Here is a 22,410-nt window from a genome sequence, read left to right as displayed (position 1 = left end):
ACGGAGATTCGAACCCGCGACCCTCAGACTACAGGTTAAACGCCTAAACTCACTTGACCATGCCGAGCCATCAGAAAGAAGTCCTAAGTGAACTACGCATTGGTCACAGTTTCTTTAACTCATCGTTTTCTTTTATCTGGGACTGATGCACCAATGTATTGTCTGTGTGACATTCAGGTCACAATAGTCCACATTTTACTGTCGTCGTGTTGCTATAACTCTGAACGACGGCACTATTTTAGACACTTTTTCTCTATAGGTTTACCCCTGACACTGGAATTTTCATTGGCGATGGTCCACATTACAAATGTATTTAGTTATTTAAGGGTTATTGGCCTTTTAAACACTATTTAAGTTTTTAATTCAAAAATTGAACTTTGTTTTGTTTTAACATGGTTCCTTTTTATGAATTTTAATAATTTTACTTTACTTTTAATTTTTTACCGGTTGTTTGGCACATATATCCTAAATACTAAATGGAGGAACTCCTCCAGGAGATGTTTGTGCGACGGTAGGTTTGCAGTTCTGGCATATCATCTATTAACCAGCTTATATTTTATACATAATAAGGTACAAGTATTACTAAACTCCATCCAATTATAAACTCATTTCTTTATATGTATATATATATATATAAACAGACACATATATATTAGCTCATGTATGATCTATAGGTTCTAGAAGATACTTCAAGTACGTTTCAAGAAATGTTAAAAAATGTTTTTAATGCTGAATAAAAACGAAGAGCGCAAATTATATCTTCAACTAAATTCATGAGCTTTTGAGACACTTTACGTAAAATACTACTCGTTTACCTGTAAAACACTGAATGTAACGAAATAGCTAATCTAATATGGTAACTCTATCAGTTTTATTTAGGGAAAAGCTCTGAATGTACTAATATTTTCTGATCACGTGCTTCTAAAGAAGCAGGTAGGTTAACACTAGAACAGTTGTATATGTACACTTTATCCATCAAGAAAAATTGAGCCCCAACTTTTAGTGTTGTAAGTCTGTAAAGTCATCACTGACATAATGGGGACAAATAACGAAACAGAGAAAATATTTTAAGGGGAGTACTAACTATTGGTGATATTTCAAAAGAATAAAATGAATTATATTTGATTTATATTGGACAGAATTTAGCTAAATGACAGAAGTATATGCTTGTATTAAAGAATCCTGTGAATACTGCCCTTGTGTTCTAGTGTTAACCAGCCTGCGAATATTTTCGGAAGGAGTGTGTGTGTGTGTGTTTTCTTTTTACAAAGCCACATCAGGCTATCTGCTGAAACTACCGAGGTAAACTGAAACCCTGATTTTATAGTTGCAAATCTGCAAACTTACCGCTGCGCCACCAGAGGAGACGAAAGGTTTACGAATTTACAACGCTAAAATCATGGGTTCAATTCCCCTCGGTAGATTCAGCAAATAGCCCGATGTGGATTTGCTATAAGAAAACACACACACACACACTCCTTCGAAAATATTCGTTTATCGGGAATCTATTGTTGGTCAAAAAATAGATGTTTTTTTTTCTAATATAATATAACTAAATACACCTAGATTTACTTCCCTTTCAGTTAACTGTAGGGACTGTTTATCATCATTCAGTTCAAGTAGCACATATAGGTAAAAAACAAATGTGTTAATGCTTGGTAGACTGAACTCTGATATACCGTTTTTTCACTGCATAAAGACTGTGCCACATCAGAGATAATAGATTAAGATATATATAAGAAAAACCCACAAAAACTTTTCTGCTACGAAACATCATAAAAATTACTAATGAAAGGTACACGTTATGAAGTCGTGTAGTATAGAACCTAAATATCTTTTCTAGAAGATTAACATTTTTGATATTTTTTATTAATAATTTGTTGATTATAGCTTTTACAACGCTCTATACCAGTTATTTAGGAATATGATGACATTTAAAAAATATATATTCATCCAACTAATTCAAGAGAGCAATTACATTGAAATAAAAATATTAGAATTAGAATTATACATATAAATATATTTACAGATACGACTGTAAACACATAAGAAATACTTCGATTTTTTTACCTAATTGCAATATATTTTAAAGCAATTACATTTAAATAAAAAATATTACTATTTTAATTGTACATATATATATGTGCATGTAAACACATAAGGAATACTTCGGTTTTACCTAATTCCGTTATATTGCAAAGCAATTACATTTAAATGGAAAATATTAGTATTATAAGTATACATGTATTTTTGTTTGAGATGTGAATCTAAATACACAAGGAATACTTCGGTTTTACCTAACTATGTTATATTTTATCATATACAAACTGCATAACCGTGTTGGATCAGTTTGGAGTTAAAATACATTACCTTGTGCATAAATATTTGTTATTAAATCTTTGAAATTATCATATAAATACATAACAAACAAAGGGGCAGGGGTCGACTTCACTAGAGAATCCAACAAAAGATTGCGCAATTGTCTTATATAGAAGCGATAGCACTTTCATGTTCTTTTCTTGCTATGTAATCAATAACACGCTTACTTAAACCTATGAAATAAATAATGCATTTTACTCTCCATTAGCTCTTAAGGTAGGAAATAACACTGGAATGGCAATAAACAAACACCAATGCTACTTCATATTGCGAGCTAAGCGGGTCGATACGTCGAACTCTTACGGAAAATAGATTTCACTGAACTTAAAACTCATGAAATAACTGAAAGAAAAAATACATTTTAGAATTCCATCTCATTATAACTGTCTTACTAATTATATGCGTATGCTTGTGTCATAGAAGAAAATAAATTTCCAAGATATGAGTTTAAAAAAAAAAATCCGAGAGAACAAACCAAATTTACACATGTGTAATCACGAACGTAACGTTAATGTGCAAGACTGCAGATCGAAAGGCCCAATGTTCGAGAAAAGGTGCCGCCCGTGCACTTGTTATAAAAGTGGCAACAGATGCTGATAGTTGACTGTCCATTGTCTGGTTGATATTTCATACTTCAGCATTTATAGCTGATACATTGCACGTAGTGTCGTTTACTTTGTAAGCTCAACTGTGTCTAATTAACAGGTAAATTAGTGTGAACTTAACTAAACATTTTAGAGTAATTTATTTGTGTTAATATTTATTTTAAAGCATAATTTCCTTGAATATAGTTTGATGTTTACGTTATATGTGATTGACAATCATTCACAATAATTGAACGTTCTCACTAAGAGGTTAAAATCTCAATACAAAATACGTGTCTCTTTTACCACAATATAGCTGAGCACACTCTTACAAACACAGCAATAAAGTATATAATTTTTCATGCAGACCAGTACAGCTCATACTTTTTGATTCAACCTAATAGAAAAATAGTTACTAATGCAAAACAGTATATCACACAGCTACTAACCTCAAATAGCGTAATTATTACTATAAATCAACATTGCACAAAGAATTACTGGGGTAAAAATCGAACAACACATAATTATTTATGTTAAATAACAGAGAACTGAGTTAATGATACAGCTCAATAAAGTATACAGTTATTGAAACACATAAAAAGCACTGCATTATATTGATATAAATGTGTTACATTGAATGTGTTGTTTTGCTAAGATTTACGATGATTTTAGATTTACGTAGAAAATTGACAAGAATTAAACTGATTTAATAACCAGATTTTTCGTAAATTTTATTTTAAAAGCTCAGTTGTTAAAGATCCATATGTCTTATATGTTTAGGCATTCTAAAGTTTATATGATTATGTGTATTTTTATTCGATTTTCACTATCTTTATGCGCTTTGTTTCCTCTATAAAGAGAATCTATTCTATCAGAAATTAAATTAGAGATATCGACAATCCCATCTACGTCATTAATGGATTAGAGATTATGAGCATGAGTCCATTTGGACAAGAATCTGAAGAGAGTAATCCATTTAGTCAGTAAAATAATTCGGCAAACAAAAGTTTTTTGTTTTTTTTTTTCAAATTAAGTTCACACGACTCTTTACAGTGTGACTTTGTTTTAAATGATTTCGCCTTAGGTCATAAACATTTCACTTCTAGATTCTAAAGAGTGTTTATGGGAATTAAACAAAAGAAGACGCTAATAATAATGTGAAATTGAAAAAAAAGTTCAGTTTTATTTCTTATATAGATGTCTCTTTGTAATTCAAAGTATAAATATCCATCTTAATTAAATTTATGCTTTCTCTTCTTGATAGGGATATATATGATAATGTTATACTCACCAAATGAGGATGAAGCAAGTTAGTTTTTCTACCTTAAACATTTTATTCTCAGATAATGTTCTTCTTGGGAGTTTAGACTGGTTAAAATAACCCCATACCGAAATTACTAATAATTTAGCTTGTCTAACAGTAGAAACTTTAACACGTTAAGGCCACGTTAAATAATTCACGAATGAGTAGAATAAGCAATGTGTAACAGTAGAAAATATTTACTTTTTATAAAGAATGGAATCAAATATTAAACTAACAATTTTATTTTTACTTAACTCGGATTCTCTCTCTACTATCTTAATACAGTAGGCGAATATTTACAATTATGTAATAACATCCGACAGAAAAATTGCTCAAAACTCTGCAACAGTAATCACCATAGTCTTAACTATGAGTAACAGAAAAACTACTTAAACAATTTATGGCCACTCTATCCTAGGTCGTCATTTGGATACTCTTGTTGTCAACGTTGTTTACTACTCTTAACCCAAGAACCCATAAATATGTTCATTCATCTTGATTAACTATATCCATCTACACGACCACTCTCTAAGCAGTCCACTCAAATAGTTACAAGATAACAACCAGTGTTCATTAAATATAGTGCAGTAAAATAATGTTACATGCATATTTCAATTCAAGAGAGTTGTTCTTAATAAACATTTAATAAACGTGTATTTATGTTACCTATTTCTCGGATAAAAATAGGATTCCAAGAATAGTTTACTTATTTTCGTATGTGTAACCATGTGTAAATTAATGAAAATCCGAACAATAAATACGAATTAATGTGGAGGGTATCTTGCTATAAAATACATTTTTAATAACTGCAATTTTACTGTATTTAAACTGAGTGAGCTAAGATTACATTTAATGTTGTTGGAGTTTTCTTAATGCATAGCTAGACAATAGACTGAGTTCTGTCCAACGCGAGTAATCCAATCTCAAATTTTAGCATTTACAAGTCTATAAACATATCTCTGACCCCGACTGGAGACATCACAATTAATAAACTAATTCAGCGATATTAGAAATTAAAAAAAATTCTTTTGACGCAAAATCTTAGGATGTTTATATTTAGAGACATAACTCTACGTATTAAACTGGCGAAAAGTTAGATTAAATTCCATAGTAATGTTTTATTCTATATTTTGCTTTTTCTGAATCAGTTACAGCTGATGCTTCTAGAAAGTACTTTCAACGTAAATGATAATGTTAAAAACGACTTGAAATGTTTTCTCTTTCAGTGATATTCATATCAAAATAATTACTATTCTAACACTTCAAATTACAGATATTTATAGTAAGTTTGTTTTTTGAGATTTCAAATTCTTCATGGCCAATAATTCTAAAAACAACAACGACAAATTATAAGCTGGAAAGGGTGGGACTGTTCCAGTAATTTTGAAAAGATCAGTTACTGACTGTACTACCAAACAGACGTCTGTAGGCAGAATGGAATGACGTGAAGTCCACTGTATTACATTAAACCTAACATTACTTGGGGAAAGAAGTGATGGCCGCTCCGCCAGATAATCAATTAAAATATCACCACTTATAAAGAAAATTGTGTTTATTTTTTGTTCATTGCGATTTCATTAAAAAAAAAAAAACACTTCCTAGTGGAAGGTATTAGAATCTCTTTCATTTAACAAAACCTTCAGAGTTTGCCCTCTGACAAAATGAAAATAATATGTTCCACAATTTTTTCTCGAAAAGCCGTTTAACAATGCATTTAACAATAACACATAATGGGATGAGCAACTTCATGCAGGAGAGGTTAGTTGAGGAGAGAGGACATATACCTTTATAACATCCAAATGTACACATACGTCAATAACACTGCACAACAATTTTTTTTTAAAAAGTTTTGCTTCCTGAAAGGTTTTACTGATTATGACAGGTACATGGTGGTTATGCACAAATACAGTTTTGGTTTTGCGTAGGATCTCTGAGAAATATACAGTTAACTGTTTACCGGCAATAACGTATTTAATTGCGTTTATGTTTCTAATACGCTATTAAGTTCAACATAATTAAAAGTGTTTTGCTCCTGATTTTCGTTTGTATTCAATGTCCGTTGCATCACGTTGCAGTGTCAACAGTAGTCAGCAAACACTGACGGATTCCAGTTGCCCTGATACCATTTTTTCATTGTAACAATGTCCTGGTGAAACCAAGTTTTCGATGAAACGGTACGTGATGGGCAAATTTGGATGTGATTTTCGTGATCAGCAACCAAAAATCTATAAGGAACACTCAACAGTGTTCAAGAAGCAAAAACTTTGTTATAATCTCTCTTTAAGACCTTGTTAAGTGATGATAAAACTTGTAGTAACTAAAAAAAACTATGCTTTTGTTAACATATAACAAATCTTTGCAAACAAGCAAGTTGAAAGAAAACCACAGATTAGAGAATGGATTGTTACATTTTGATCAGCAGCAGAACGTACCTTGTTCTATTTCAAATATATATATATTGATATAATCAGAAACGTCATTAGATACGTTCTAAATGTATTCAGTTTTCATTTGAATATATGTACATTCTAAATTACCTGCACAGGGATAATGATACACATGTTTATTATCTTCTCTTACAGCTACAAATGAAATTAAAGGAAGTCCAGTTTCTGATTACCCAGTCAAAGGTTTTTCTCTCTTCTGTTCTTATCTGAATAATGAGGAAAGTAGTGCTACATACATCATTAGTTTGAACATTTCGTGTCTCAAGTGCAAACTATTTCTAAGAAATGGATTCACCAACCTATATTATTGTCGCCCTTCTGCTTCGTGGTATGTATATTGTCATTTCTTTAATATTTCTGTATTTCCTGAAATTTCTCTTCAAAGTAATGTTGTAATAGATAGTGAAGAAATACTTTATATGTTTCTATTCATTTTCAGACATTTTAGGTAAGTAGTATACAGTAAATTGCGATACGTTTGGATAGTGAAATAAATATTTTAACTAAATCATTAATGTTTAATGTCGTTTCGTTATTGTTCTCGTGTTCTGACGACGTTTCAGGTAAATGAAAGAACGTATCATGTACTGGAATGATTAATTAATTACTATTACACAGGAAACACTGAAAATATGTGTAAGGCCCTCGTACAGAAATATACATACAAGTTATTTACGTTTCTGTATAAACTATTATTTAAATTGGCTAGTCACTGTGCGTTAACAATCCCATCCTATTTTATATCCTGCTCTACAAATAACGATATGAAATTCTTTGCGTTCGTAAAAATGTAGCATTTTATGAACTACAGACACTATATTATCTAGAAATCCCCAGTTAAAGGAAAGTGTGGACTCAACAACAGCATTGTTTTAATCAGAACACATATGCATAAATTATAGTTTCAAAATTATATATTCTGTTGTTAAAATACCATTTAAGTCAAGTTGGGGTAAAGTGATTCTGCAAACTTACTCTTTGAACTTCATCACGTATAAGCGACCCAACCTTTCGGGCGCATTTTAGCTCATATTAGTATTCAAAGGAAAAAGGGTAGAGAAATATATATGCAAAAACGGCTCGTTTGGGTTGAGAAAATATTTTACGTAGAAGAGCGAACAATGTTTCGACCTTCTTCGGTCATCGTCAGGTTCACAAAGAAAGAAAGAGGTAACTGACCGGAAGCTGACCACATGTTTGGAAGGGGTTGTGTAACTGAGTGTCGGAATGTAGAGGGCGGTGTTAGATGTTTGAATATATACTTTTATATTATTTATTTTATTATATTTACTATAGGTATAAAGGCGTTCCTTTATATTGGTTTATTTTGGGTTTAAGTTGTTGTATAAGTAAGGCTTCTTTAATTTTGCGTTTGTTTATGTTTCTTTCTTTATTTAGTATTTGAGTGTTTTCTATGGTTATGTTGTGTTTATTTGACTTGCAGTGTTCAAAAACGTGTGAAGGTGACTTTTATGTTCTTTGAATCTGGTTTCCATTTTTCTACTTGTTTCTCCAGTATAGAAGTCGTGGCAGTCATCACATTGTATTTTATAAATAATGTTGGTGTGGTGTTTGTCAGTGTAGTTTTACATAGTATAGACCTCAGCTTTGTGCCTGGTTTTTGAATAAATTTGTTATTAACTGGAATGTCATATTTTGTTACCAGTTTTTGTCAAATATTGGTTATTTGTCTGCTGATGTCGGGAATACATGGTATGCAGCAGTATATGGTTTCGTGATTTTTTGATTTGTGAGATATATTTACTTTTGTTGGTTGATTTTGCTTTCTGTCTAGGTGTGTGCGTATAATGTTTTCTGCGGTTTGTGGAGGAAACTTATTGATGTTGATGAAGTATTGTTTTATTTTGTCTAATTCATCGTTAATTTTATCTGGTGAGCACAGTTTTATGGCTGTGTGTATCTGGTTTCTTAGTATGTTGAGTTTTTGTTTTGTTTCATGTGCTGAGTCCCAAGGAATGTATAGTCCAATATGGGTGATTTTTCGGTGGATTTCTGTTTTAAATTGTGTATCGGTTCTTGCAATTTTGAGGTTAAGAAATGATATTTGATTGCTTTCTTCCTGTTGACATGTGAATTTAATGTTGGGATGTATAGATTTAACGTGATTGAAAAAAATTAAGTATGTGTTCTGTAGATGTGAATCCCGCAATCGTGTCATCTATATATCTGTACCAATATAGTGGTGGATGTAATGCTGTGTTAATTGCTTGTGTTTCAACTTGTGTCATAAAAATATTGGCTAGAACTGGTGGTAGTAGGTTGCCCATGCTTAGGCCATTTGTTTGTATATTGTTGTTGTTGTTGAACATGAAGTTTGTCTTTATCGTGGTGAATTCTATGAGGGTTGCTAATTGGTTGCTGGGAATGTCTATAGTTGGGTTAGGGTCTCGGATATGGAGTTCTAAGGCTATCTTGCAGGCTTCAGTGGTTGGAACTCCTGTAAAGAGGGATATAACATCGAAACTGTCCATTAAAGCTTTATGATTAAGTTGATTTAGATTAGACTTGAAATTAAAAGACTCATAGAGATATATATGCAAAAACGGCTCGTTTGGGTTGAGAAAATATTTTACGTAGAAGAGCAAACAACGTTTCGACCTTCTTCGGTCATCGTCAGGCAGAGGCCTACGGTATGTAAATGAGACCTACCACTACATCCCCTACTACGCCTACCACTTTTTTTTTTGCAAACTCCAAAACTATGGAGAAGTTTCGAACAAACAAATTCACAAACAAGCAATTTGAATTAATTTGGAAGATAGTCAATGGTATTTTAACAACAGAGTATATAGTTTTGAAACTATAATTTGTGTATGTATGTTCTGATTGTAGATATTGTAGGAGCTTCATCAGAACATTGGAGTATCTGTGAACCAGGAGATGGGCCTTTGAACCATACAACGAAGATCGAATATTTTATACTAATAGATGACACAGTTTATATAATGCAACAGTACTTGAAATAAATAAATAGTGTACAGACATTCAGAACAGATACAATCAAAATCATAACATAGCTATAATCGGTAAATACATTTGTTACAAGGAAATATTGTAGCTACTCTGACAGATTATAAGAAATTAACTTTGTTATGCTCTTTGAAGAAATGCTGTAAATTTTCTGTTGCCTTTAAGCAACAACCAATGATCCAGAACATTTTGTAACGTCGTCTCTGTAAATAGATAAAAGTGACTAACTTTCGGCCCATTACAAAAAGACTGTTTTTATACGTAAGTGTATTTTGTTACATACATTTAGTCGCTAAAAACATAAAAACAATTAACTAATTACATCGCGATTCCCTAAGTAACTTATGACTGGAACGTGCGTAAAGTTCGAACAACTATATTTTTAGTAGTTATGTATTTGAAGCAATACACGAACTACTCATACCATATATAGTATCTTTTCATTAAATCCTTCCTGTCCTGTTGCTTGTGGTAGATAAAGTCTTTTGATGTCATCAAATTAAAACAAGAATTAATATTGTCTTCTTCGATTTTACAGCGGTATGTATTTTAAATGAAAACAACAATATAAATTATACATTGAAAGGTAACATAGAAATTTCGTTTATAATCAGATTTCTTTTCTATTTTATTGTTGTTGTTGTTCGATCTTAAATACAAAGCTACACAATGGACTACAAGTATGGAAACTCAGTTTCTAGTGTCGAAAGTCCACAAACATCCCTCTGTGTACCACGAAAGGGCTTGAGTTTATTAAATTATTTTTCATTTATTTTTAACTACCATTTTTTCTGTTGAAAAATTGCTACAACTAAATAGTCTTTGAGAAACTAGTGTTTTTCTAAGTTAGTCTAAAGTAATCTAAATCGTACATTTTCACATAATTTTCTAATCAAACTGAATTTAAAATACTGCGAGCAAACTTTGTACTGTAATGTTATATATATATATATGTTAAAACCATATTTTTAATCGCATTTATCTCTTAATCTTTAAACTAAATCTAAATTGTGTATTTTATATCAACATGGATACTTGTTCACCACTGAGATAGTGGTAAGTCTTCGAATTTACAACGCTAAAATCAGGGGTTCGATTCCCCTCAGTGGACGCAGCAGATAACTCGGTATGGCTTTGCAATAAGAAAAACATACAGACAAACAGGATAAATACTTGAAGAATTTCTGTCTGATATAAAGATAATAAGATTTTAATTAACCAGGTGAAAGACCCACGATTGTGTTAGCTAACGCCTCTGCTAGCAAGTCAAATTACTTGTACTCTACACGAATAGAACTTCGATTTAGTTCTTAAGATCTTGTGACTTTTGTTTATGTTTAACAAATACAGAACTAAGTACGTTTAGAAACCCTGGAAATGGAATTACGTATACAGACATCTTCAACTATACTTCTATAGTTGGTTCTAATAGTTTATAATTTGCATCACACATGTGAAGGTTAATTTATGAAAAGAAATCCACTTTTAAAAAGTGGCAAAACAAATACTTAAAGATACGTTTAACTTCAAGACATATTATTATTATAAACTAAATTTATAACTGTAATAGTTAGTTTTATATAAGACTGTGTCATTATAGTCTTGGGAAACTCTTGTTTATCTAGTCACATTACTGATGCACTATTGATTTAATTGTAAAGGAATTAAAGAATCATTTCCTGCTCTGGAATGTTCCCAAGTACCATTATTAGCACCTTCATAAGGTCATACTGTTGAACATAACACAACCACTGTCAAGTGCTTCACGTAGTTTTCTGTATTTTCATTCTACAGAAAAGGCTGAACACTGACTTATAATTTACATCATACATTTCTAATAACTCACTGTCTACAGTTTATACACTAAGAACCATGGAAGTACAGTTTTCTAGCTTGCAGCTAAGATTACAGTTGCTAGTCTTGTTGTTGGCTGCTAAGGTGATTTGCGCATGATTTGAGATAATCAAATTCTGATTATTATTGAAGTGAGTCAGTTGTGAGAAGGCCTGATGTCGTTCTCAAGTTACAAGCTTATCCAATCTTATCTTCCCTCGATGTATTGTTACCAGTTGGTGGCCTAAGGATTTCTTAGTCGAAATGACATTTTCTCTCCAGTTCTAATTTATAGACTTTGATAATAGAATCAATCAAAGAAACAAGTTTCGAACTTGATAGCGATGTTCTTCTTAAACGATTTCTCCTGTAATGCCTCGTTTAAATGTTGGAGAAGCTTTTGCCCTTATCAACCTAACCATCATAGGACGTCTTTACATTTAAAGATATGCAGCAATAGTCTTACGCGTTATTTATATATTTTGTAATTTAAAATATATATAGCGTACTATAAACATTCAAAGAGTTCAAATAAAGTGGCAACTCATTGTAAGTAAAACAGTGCTTCAACATGCACCTGTTAATACGAACAAATCATTCGTGTAAAACAATTTCCTACGTAATGAGTGGTGGTTGAGCATCATTATCTGAGCTTAAAGTTCGTTTCTTTACATCTAAATCTAAATGTATAATTATATATAACTAACAATGTGCAGAAAATCTTATTGAATTCCAGTAAAAATTTTAGAACTAAATATATATATTAGAGAAAATGAATACTAGTAACATTAAGTAAACAAAATAAAAAGGAAGAACTGCGTAAGAACAGCAAATCTTAACATCTGACTAATTATATTAATTTGTTATAACCTAAAAAAAAAGCCGAAACAAGAATGAATTAAAAATAATAAACAAAAAACACTGCACTAATTGAAAAGATCCTAAGGTACAAGATATAATGTGGGATATAAAATGTACCCTAGGTTTGGGAGGTTTTGCAGTGGAGATACACCGTCTATCAGTCTTAACCTCCATTCTCAAGTCTCACATAAAGAAATAAAATAAAGGAGTAGCAGTATATAAAGAAACAAAAATAAGGAGAGCGAGATGTGAGGAATCAAGTCCAGAAAGTTCCACATCTATACCATCCTTCACTACATGCAGATAGTTGTGGTAATGAATGGTGATATAGATGTGGGACATTCTGGGCTTGAGTCTCCACATCTTGCTATCCTTATTTCTATATTTATTGCTATATTTATTCTTCGTGTGAGACTGGCGAATAAAAGTATCCCAACCGCAATGTTGGACCTACTACCTCCAGTCACCTCTGAAAATTAGGGCACATTTTATATCCCACATCATAGCTTGTACCCTGGGTTCTTTTCAACTACTTCAGTTTGTTTTGTATATTATTTTTTAGTTCATTTTTGTTTCGGCTTGATTTTACGTTATAACAAACATATACATACATCTAACAATGTACAGATAATATCACTGTATTCCATTAAAAACATTAGATCTAACTATAATGTACATATAACCTTATTCTATTCCACTGAAAAATTTAGTTCTAAATATATATAGTACCTAACAATGTACAGATGATCTCATTGTATTTCACTTTGGTAAGAGAAACGTTCTTATAGGGACAAAATGCAATGATTAATAAATGATTCAGAGAATAAAAAGTAAAATATTTAAACAAAACTAAAAACTCACATTTTCCATCCATCTAGCTATTATCTTCATTCCTAGGGTAATATACTTGATAGCCTCTTTCTTACCTGAATGTTGGTCAGCAATAGCTCCATTTCTAACATTTTGTAGGTTTCCTATTTTTAAATTTATGGAATAGCTTGAAATAAAATACATGTGTAGAATCAAGTTTATTATTTTTTTCTATTACTATACGTATTCTCTGTCGATTTAAAGTTACTTTACAAATTGAAGATCTCGAAGTTTGACTCTCACAAAACTGAATCTCGGACGTAATCAATTTTCAGATTCCCTGCCCTTGAATTGTTTGCAGTAATTTAAAGGGTTTGGACTGAAGATCGATCATTACATTTTCTGCTAAGTGGTTGCTTATGGAAGTAAAATTAATAATCTCCTAACGATCTGTGTTCGTATTTCGGGAAAATAGACTAAATAGTGCTCGTCTATAAATATTACCTGAGAAACAGCCCTTGTGGATAACATTGAATTTCTTTTTCAAAACTAAGGTAACTATTACAAACAACATCTGTTTGTTTGCTGTTGTTTTTTCAGTTTTGGGGAAGACTAGCGCCTTAACCACCTGGCTATGCCGAGTTTAGTAAAGCAAGCAATCACTGGGACAAAAACTATAGTTTGTGATGTATCGTTAATGGTGAAAAAAAAAAAAGATAACGCAGAAGTGTGTAATATAAACTCTTAAATAAATGTCAGTATGATATATATGTATTCTTCTTTAATGTCAGAAATACGTAAGATTATTTTACAGTGAGAATTATGTGTCCATATACTACTGTTAAGAAACGTAAAAAGTACCCTCTCAAAATTTGATCATTATTAAAATAATGACAAACCTACTCCTAGTAGAAAATTGGTGTATTTTTACTGTTTTCGACAATCACTGTTGAAACTGGTAGTTATATCATCAAAACACTTATGCTTACTTGAACTTGTACTATTATTGGCTGCGAACATTATAATATACAGTCTGCTCGTTTGGTCACTGTAGTTCCCTTATTTTAAGAAAAACATTGAAACAAATAACAATAAATGAGACGAAACTTTTCAAACAGTATGGGCATATAATATTAGTAAATTGTTGGTTTCTTAACTCTGCTTATTTCGTCTTCATAAGTATTTCGCGTAATTATATTTTGCTTCTTCAAACAGTTGTAACTTACGCTAAGAACAAATTCGCGCATTCCAGAGTTCATCACTTACTGTACAAATCAAATGAATCTCGTTATACATTCAGTATTTTCGACTGACAGCAAAGGTCATTATATACTCTCGATTATCTATGCATTAAAGGCAGCTACTATAATTTCAAGTTCTTACAACTGAGTTTCTTATAGTCACTGTAGTTTCTTTTCGTGACTAGCATGCTTTGAGCAGGATACTTTATCTTGGAAACTTTATCGACTATTGCATGAACGAACACGACTGGGAGTGGCACTGGAAGACAGTGTCAAGAGTTTTCTATTATAAAACCATGTACCGGTGTGTGATAACGTGAGGTGGGCAGAGCGTCTGCTCTTCGAACAAGACCGCTTGCAGCAAACTCATGACTCAAGAGGCGAGCTATATACTTCGTAAGACAATTTCTGAGGGCCACGTGCAAACCTTAAAAATTACCTGGCACGAAAAAATCCGGAAAACCCGACTCTGCGGTTAAATGAACACACTCTTTAAAGGAAGGCTGATAAATTGAAAAGCTAAGGGATAAAGACTTTAGTCGCAAGTGAAAACAAATACTGTTAAATTTGTGTTTGTTCTTAAGTAACCTTCGTAAACAAAATATTGCTCATCTTTCAGACTTTTTAACTGAATTCTATTCTTGAACTTGTTTACAGATACAGTTCAGAAAGAAACAAGTAGACAACACTGAAGAAGAATAAGGATATACTAATTAATGCATTTCAACATTCAAGTTTGCTGTATTATTATTATTTGTTGTGTAAGAAAGAAGTAAACATATGTTTGTGTCTTCCATATATTTTATCTAAGATGAGGTTTAGTTTCACCTGATAAGTTTGACTACATCCCTATACGGTTTTATAAGATTAACCTCAGACAATTGAGTCATTCATTCTTTTATTTTTACATTCAAAACTTTATCACAATGTCAATGACTATCATGACGAAATACTTCTTATTATGAAGAAAATATTATTTCATCGCTGACATACACAAATAATCATAATTTTTAAAAATACAGATCTCTTTGTGTACTCTAGAACAATATATGTTAAAAATAAATACCCTTACGTGAGAAAGATACAGTATATCAATACAACGTTGCTTACACAGGTCACATTGGTCTGTTTTATTGCAGTCCTAACACTATGTATTTCAGGATGGTTGGTATAGGTATTAACACTTTTACCAAATAAAGCAGGGAACAACGATTCGACCTTCTTAGGTCATCTTCTGGTTAACAAAGAGAGAGTTTGCAACTAACTGTTGCCGTGCACATGTCTTAGGGATGAGTGTGTAAACGGGTAGAGGATTGTAGGAGGCGTTGCAGTTAGATGTTAGGTTATTAATTAGTATAGGTATAAAGGTGTTCCTTTATATTGGTTTAATTTTGGTTTAAATTGTTTTATAAGTAGGGCTTCTTTGATTCTGCCCTTGTTTATATTTGTTTCCCAACTTGGCATCTGTGTGTTTTCTATGGTTATGTTGTGTTTATTTGATCTGCAGTGTTCAAAAACGCATAAAGTTGTTTTGTGTGTGTGTGTTCTTTGAATCTGGTGTCCAAATTTCTGCTTTTCTCTCCAATATAGAAGTCGTGGCAGTTGTTGCATAGTATTTTATAAATTATGTTAATGTTGTGTTTGTCAGTGTAGTTTTTACATAGTATGGACTTTAGTTTTGTACCTGGTTTTTGAATAAATTTAGTATTAACTGGAATGTTGTGTTTTGTTATAAGCTTTTTCCACATTTTGATTATTTTCTCGTTGATATCGGGAACATATGGTATACAGTAGTGTAATGTTTTGTAGCTTGTTGTATATTGGGATTTATAATTGTTTTTTGTTGTTAACCGTGTTGTTGAGATCTAAATGCGTGCGTATAATTTTTTCAACGATTTTTGAAGGCAATTTGTTGATGTTAATGAAGATTTGTTTTATGTTGTTGATTTTTTTTCTCCAAATGTTAGTTATTTTTCGCTGATGCCTGGAACTTATGGTATTTAGCAGTGTAAGGTTTTGTAGCTTGTTGTATCTTGGGATTTATTATTGTTTGTTTGTCGTTGATCTAGGTGTGTGCGTATATATTTTTTTTACTTCAAGTGTGTTTCTCTTATCAGGATAACACTATACACTGTTGCATACATTGTTTTGTTCTAAATTCAGGAGAATAAATAATTATCAACATATTTATATATGTAATACTATTTAAACAATTAAAAAAAGAAACATTGGATTTTGCAAAACTAATTTTCAGAAAACGATGTAAGGGCTTTTGGAGCAAGTTAAATAAAGACGACAACAGCGTATACTTAAACACGCCAGTAGAAATCGTATTATATGATGGTAACACAGTGGGTGCAGAGTTCGTTAGAAAAACAAGAACTAACTCTCTAATGACATTTCACTTCTTAGCAAAATGAGCTAAGCTCGCTGTTCATATGGTGTTATATACGAGCCCACGCTTTGGAAGTACATTTCTTATCTAGCAATTAGAATGAAATTTTAATTTTTAAAAGTTAATACAAACTGTACAGTAACGTTATGTTACAAAATAATGTTTCCTGACTGATCTTTTGAATTTTTAGTGGAATACTTAAGTAGGAAATAATTTTGTTGATCTCTTTTTACTTTCATGTCTGAAAGCGAAGCACAAATAAGGAATTTTTCACTTGTATACATACCGCACACACACACACACACACACATATATAGATATATTTATTTACAAGTACCTTTAAGTCCTTAACTGAGTTCAGTTGAGTTGAACAATTAAAGTATGACATCTTAAACATACCGCAAAGGTTTATTATTACAAATCTCAAACGGAAATATTTCCTCTTCACATTTGAATAAAATTCTCAACCAACCATTAAAAAAGGAATATATATAAGCCTGAGTTTGACGAATAATTTTCTGTTAAATAAGAGGAAAATTATGGCTGTTTTTCAAAGGATCTGTGAGAAATATAAAACATGAATATTTATAATCCCAAATTAAACGTAGAAGGCCCCTAATATTGAGAAAAAGTTAATGCTTTTCTTTTTTTTTTTTATGAAACAATACAGGAATTATTTGCAAAATGTGAGGAAATGCCCTTACATTAAGGGAAGATATTTTGCTACAATAACCTGACAGAACTAATTAAAGTTTAAAACAATTTAATCAAATATAATTATGGAAATATAGACACGTGTAGCGGTTTCTTTCTAAAAAGATCGTACGAATTGTCATTACAGTAGGTGCACCATGACAAAACCTTAGTCATAATTCTCTATCAGCCCTAATGTTTGTATAGAAGACTCAAGACAACCATTCACTTGGAATCTCCCGACACACCAGCAATGGACTTTCATGATTGTACTTTGCTGTGATATGTTCTTATAGAATTTAATTTTCCTACACTAGCAAGTTAGAAAAAAATAAATAAAAATAAACTTACAGACAGCGATCGGCTGAAAATTGCCTTCCAGTAAACTACGGTGAGGCAAAGAAGTTGTGTAGACTAACAATAGAATCAGTAGGTTACGGAAGTTTTTTACATATTTTTTTAAAAACGTTCATTGAGTTTGGCATATTAGTACTGAAGGCTGTATTTTTTGTGTGGCAATCTTATTCGTACTTGTTCACATGCTTTCTATAAACGCCCCTGCAGCGATGTTTTTAGGAGCTCGGGTTTCTTTAGAGAAAATTATGTCAGTTTCTCACTCTTATCTTGAGGATTTTTTTTCATAAACTAACTTTTATGCACGTGCTTAAATAGATCAACGTCACAAACGTCCAATACAGCTACACTGGAAGACATTATGGGAATGTATGTTGTCGAATGATATTATTATGATTTATGTTTCTTCAGCTTTTTTCCAGAGAAAACGGTCTGGAATTTACGGGTGTGGCCAAAGCATTGTGAATTTTTGGCTAGTAAAGCTTCGTTAACTTCATGTTCCTGTTCATTATTTTGGAAATTGTGGATCTTCATCACAATAGTTGTAGCCTTTCCTTTCATAACCGTAACCTCTATTTGAAGATGAAGGGATTGGTACTAATTATGGTTTTGAGCGTCTCGTATTCCTGATTAAACACCCTATTGTACACGTTTGTCCATTTCTATTGGTATTAAATAATACTTCATTTTTGGAATGTTGCATTCTGGTTTACATCGTTTAACAGTTTTTTCCTATGAATATTTTTATTCGAAAAAGGCAGCCATATATTTTTCTAGCCAATAATCACATTTTGGGGCATTATACAATTCTGGTAAGCGCGATTTTTGTTTATATGCAAAACAAATGCATATTTAGCACGTGACAGTAGTTCCTGAACCAACCCAGTATCTTAAAAGAAACTGTAATTAATTTACTTATGTTTCTATAGTTGTAAGTGCCTCTTTTAATGAGGTGTACACTGTTTTGCCATTTTGGTTCATAAAGTACCAAAACAGCTATTTAAATAACCCTAAAAGTATAATGGATTTAATCAAAAATATCATTACGCTCATTATTCTTAATTATTTTCTATATATCAATGATATATATATATAATGATTTCCGTTAATATTAAATTAAACAAGCATGATTTATGTTTTAATAATTATAATCAGAAGACATTTATGATTTACTTGCTTAATCATTTTTAAACTTTATACTGATAAGTAAATGCAGAATATTTACTCTTAAACTTTTTTTTTTAATTTTCTTCCTTGTCTGTTTCCATAATAAAACGACTTGAAAAAATTATCGCATTTTCATTATATTTTTTATTTAAAATTTTGCTTAGTCATTTCTGAAAACTAATTAAAAAATAACATAACGTAATATACAAGTTTATTTAAAAGTTTTAATTTAAAAAGGGGGAATAGGGATCTTCAAAAATTACAGAAACTATAGGTAGTTTTAAGTATATATGCAACAAAAAATGTAAAAACAAACTTAACGTTTGAGATATATATCAAGATGGCTGGTAAAGATTTTAAAATTTTTATTAAAATAAAGCAGAGAACAACAGAGGTCATCTTCAGATTGACATCACGAATTAACGTTTTAGATATAGTGTTCACATTCTTTCTTGAAGCTGCAAATCCTTATTTTGACTTCATGTCTAAAAGCTGTGTTACTTAGTTTATATTCGTGATGGTAAATATGTGGTTGGTGTATGATGCTTTTTTTGGGAAAAAATGAAAACCTTTGGATTGACATCATGTAGAATAGATGACTTTCACTCCTGATATCATTATCATGATGTTATCATTGATTGTGGTACTGTATGTATAAGTATGAAGCATGGTGATCAACGTCCAAGTGTTATGTATATGCTTGTTAAATATACATCTTCTGCATTTATACCCTGTAACTATATTTGGAGTTTGTAAGCACTGCACTGGATGGACTACTGAAATATATTGAAATGGACTGCATGGACTGAATTTTGTAACCACGTGATTGTTATATGTACATGCTTGCTCATGCAATACAGGTTGGCTGGTATTTATATCTATATACATGTAAAGCCGTATATATAGATAACCATATAAATATTTCAACTTGAGTGGATACATGCATATATATATATATATTCAATGCCAATTATAAGGCAATGTGTCATTGTGCGATAAGATAATTATAGAAAGAAACATGTTTATTATTTCTTAGAGTTGTTATGTATCCCCTTCCTATTCTTTCTCCTATCTACTGGCCACGGTAAGGCTGGTCACGGGTTTACTGCAGCTGGCCAGATTTACTCTTAGAGTGATAATTTGAACACTCTACGAACCTCTTTCACTGTGACAATTCTTAAATTCTGGTGAGCCGTCGTTGCTTCATACTTTATCTGAAACTGAATAGTTTTAAATAAAATATATAACTACAAAATATCTGCCTCACTTTCGCCTGGAACCGATATCATTTTCGCCATCTGCTTGCACGATTCTTGCCACTCCTTATGGTCAGCTTCAAGTACGACTACTCTATCTGCAATATTTATAAAATTAGCAGTCATTTAATGCTGACTATAATTTTAGTATTACCATCAGCCATTATGGTGATTGCCTTTCCGGTTTTCGAAATTTAGCTTGGTGCTAACTTTTAAATTACGCCTTAAAGATTTATGTTGTGGGAGACAACCTATATCTTTATGTAACATGTCCAAAACAGTAGTATAAAAAACTGTGATTATGTCAACAATATTGTGTTCAACAGAGCAAGAACCCTATGCATAAACAAATAATACGAGACATTAATACACCTGCAATAATAACTTAACAATGGCGCCCCCAGTGGCACAGCAGTATGTCTTCGAACTCACACTTGTAAAACCGGATTTCGATACCAGCGGTTTGCAGATCACAAATAGCCCATTGAGTAGCTTTATGCTAAATCCTAAACAAACAAACTTAATAATGGCTGTGGTGCATGAGTCATGCTTGCCATATAAACACTAAATTCCAACCACGGCCTGCACATAATTAGATACGTATGCATGTAATTGAAATGAAACTCCATCTGAACCACAAACTACATTAAAACCATTGACTGTCAAAGGTTATAGAGCTGCTGTTACTTACAATGATGCACTTAGTAATATTACACGGTTTGAGTACAATACTCGAAACCATTTTTTGTTGCAAGCTGGTGGAACAATATCAAATAATGGTAAGGACGATGGAATGGGCGATCTTTATTATGAACCACTACTGTAGTTTAAGATTCATTGGTTGTTCATTACACTTACGTGATATGACCATTCTCTTAACTAATGAAGTATTCAGTTTGTTCCATACTTAGTCTCTTACACTTTACTTTTTATCTATATCATTTTCCTAAACACTGACGGAGAATGGTTTCATAGAAGTAATTGTTCCGATTTCAAAGGTATATATCATTTACATATTTTACAATTATTAATAAAACAAACGTTAAACTAGAGGAGCTGACAAAACTTTATTCTCATCAATATTTGTTTTTTACGGTTATGCAAGTAAAAACAAAACTACTCATGCGAATTTTTTTCTTATCAATTTATTTGTACAGTCTGCCAGGAGTCGCAAATGCTGACTCGTTACAGCAGTATTCTTCGGTTTAAGCGTATATTGTCAAGCCTTGTACATGGTTACTCAAGTTATATGTAATAAAGTGAACAATAAATTAACGAAAGGTTTATGTTTGATGCTTCTAGTGATACGAATTAACGTTAGCGCTACATGCTAAAAACTCTTAAAACGTGTCGATGTTCTACACTTAACGTATAAGAGCATACCATTTGCATATAATTTCTGTATATCACTGCTAACACTACATACTTTATTGGATTTAGTAGCTCAATCCGCTAGGCGCTCCATCAACAAACTTGATAAACAAGCATTTAAGTTAAGTGACGTAGACGCTTAGGAAATTAGATAAATAACACGTCTTGGTTGTAGCGTATAAAACTTTTCACATGAAAGTTACTGAGAATTTTGCATTCATAACTCTTTTATTAAACGTGATGTAATAGAACGTGTAGACTATTAATTTCTAACTGCAAACATTTTTACAAAATAAGAGAACATGCAGAATTTAATTCCATTACTTGGCTTAGTGTTCGTTTGTATAAAATGGAATAAAAAGAAACTCTAATCCCATCTGAATCAAAAGGAGGCTTATTTTAAAAGGAGAATTGAAAAGAATCAGATTAATTAACGTAGTGGCAACTCCAGCGGGTTAACACAACTACATTTAACACCAGAATCTGACATTGAATGTATGCCTAATCTCACTTGTGTTGACTGTGGACATGAATATGATTATTCTTGTGTAAAGGACCCCGAAAAGTAAAAATCAGAAATAAACAATCAAACAATTACATTGCATTGTTTTAATTAAAATAACTGAAGATGGAAACAGAAAAATTACGTGTATATAAGTAATGAATGCAACACACCTTTAAAAATATGGCAATGTGTATCATGATACATAAGGTGTATATACATA

General features: G+C 31.7%; 1 protein-coding gene across 1 annotated transcript in view; it reads left to right on the top strand.

Moving 5' to 3' along the window:
• The window catches only part of LOC143238423 (kin of IRRE-like protein 3), a 62,928-nt gene that overhangs the window by 24,097 nt on the left and 16,421 nt on the right, over positions 1-22,410 (top strand). Inside the window, exon 2 of the mRNA XM_076478647.1 lies at positions 6,849-7,041. Within this exon, the coding sequence (XP_076334762.1) occupies positions 6,999-7,041 (43 nt within the window). The 5' untranslated portion in view covers positions 6,849-6,998. The remainder of the gene's footprint in view (positions 1-6,848; positions 7,042-22,410) is intronic.

The sequence above is a fragment of the Tachypleus tridentatus genome, chromosome 13 (assembly GCF_004210375.1).
Source record: "Tachypleus tridentatus isolate NWPU-2018 chromosome 13, ASM421037v1, whole genome shotgun sequence".
NCBI classification, from domain to species: domain Eukaryota; kingdom Metazoa; phylum Arthropoda; class Merostomata; order Xiphosura; family Limulidae; genus Tachypleus; species Tachypleus tridentatus.
This window is presented reverse-complemented; position numbering and strand designations above follow the sequence as displayed.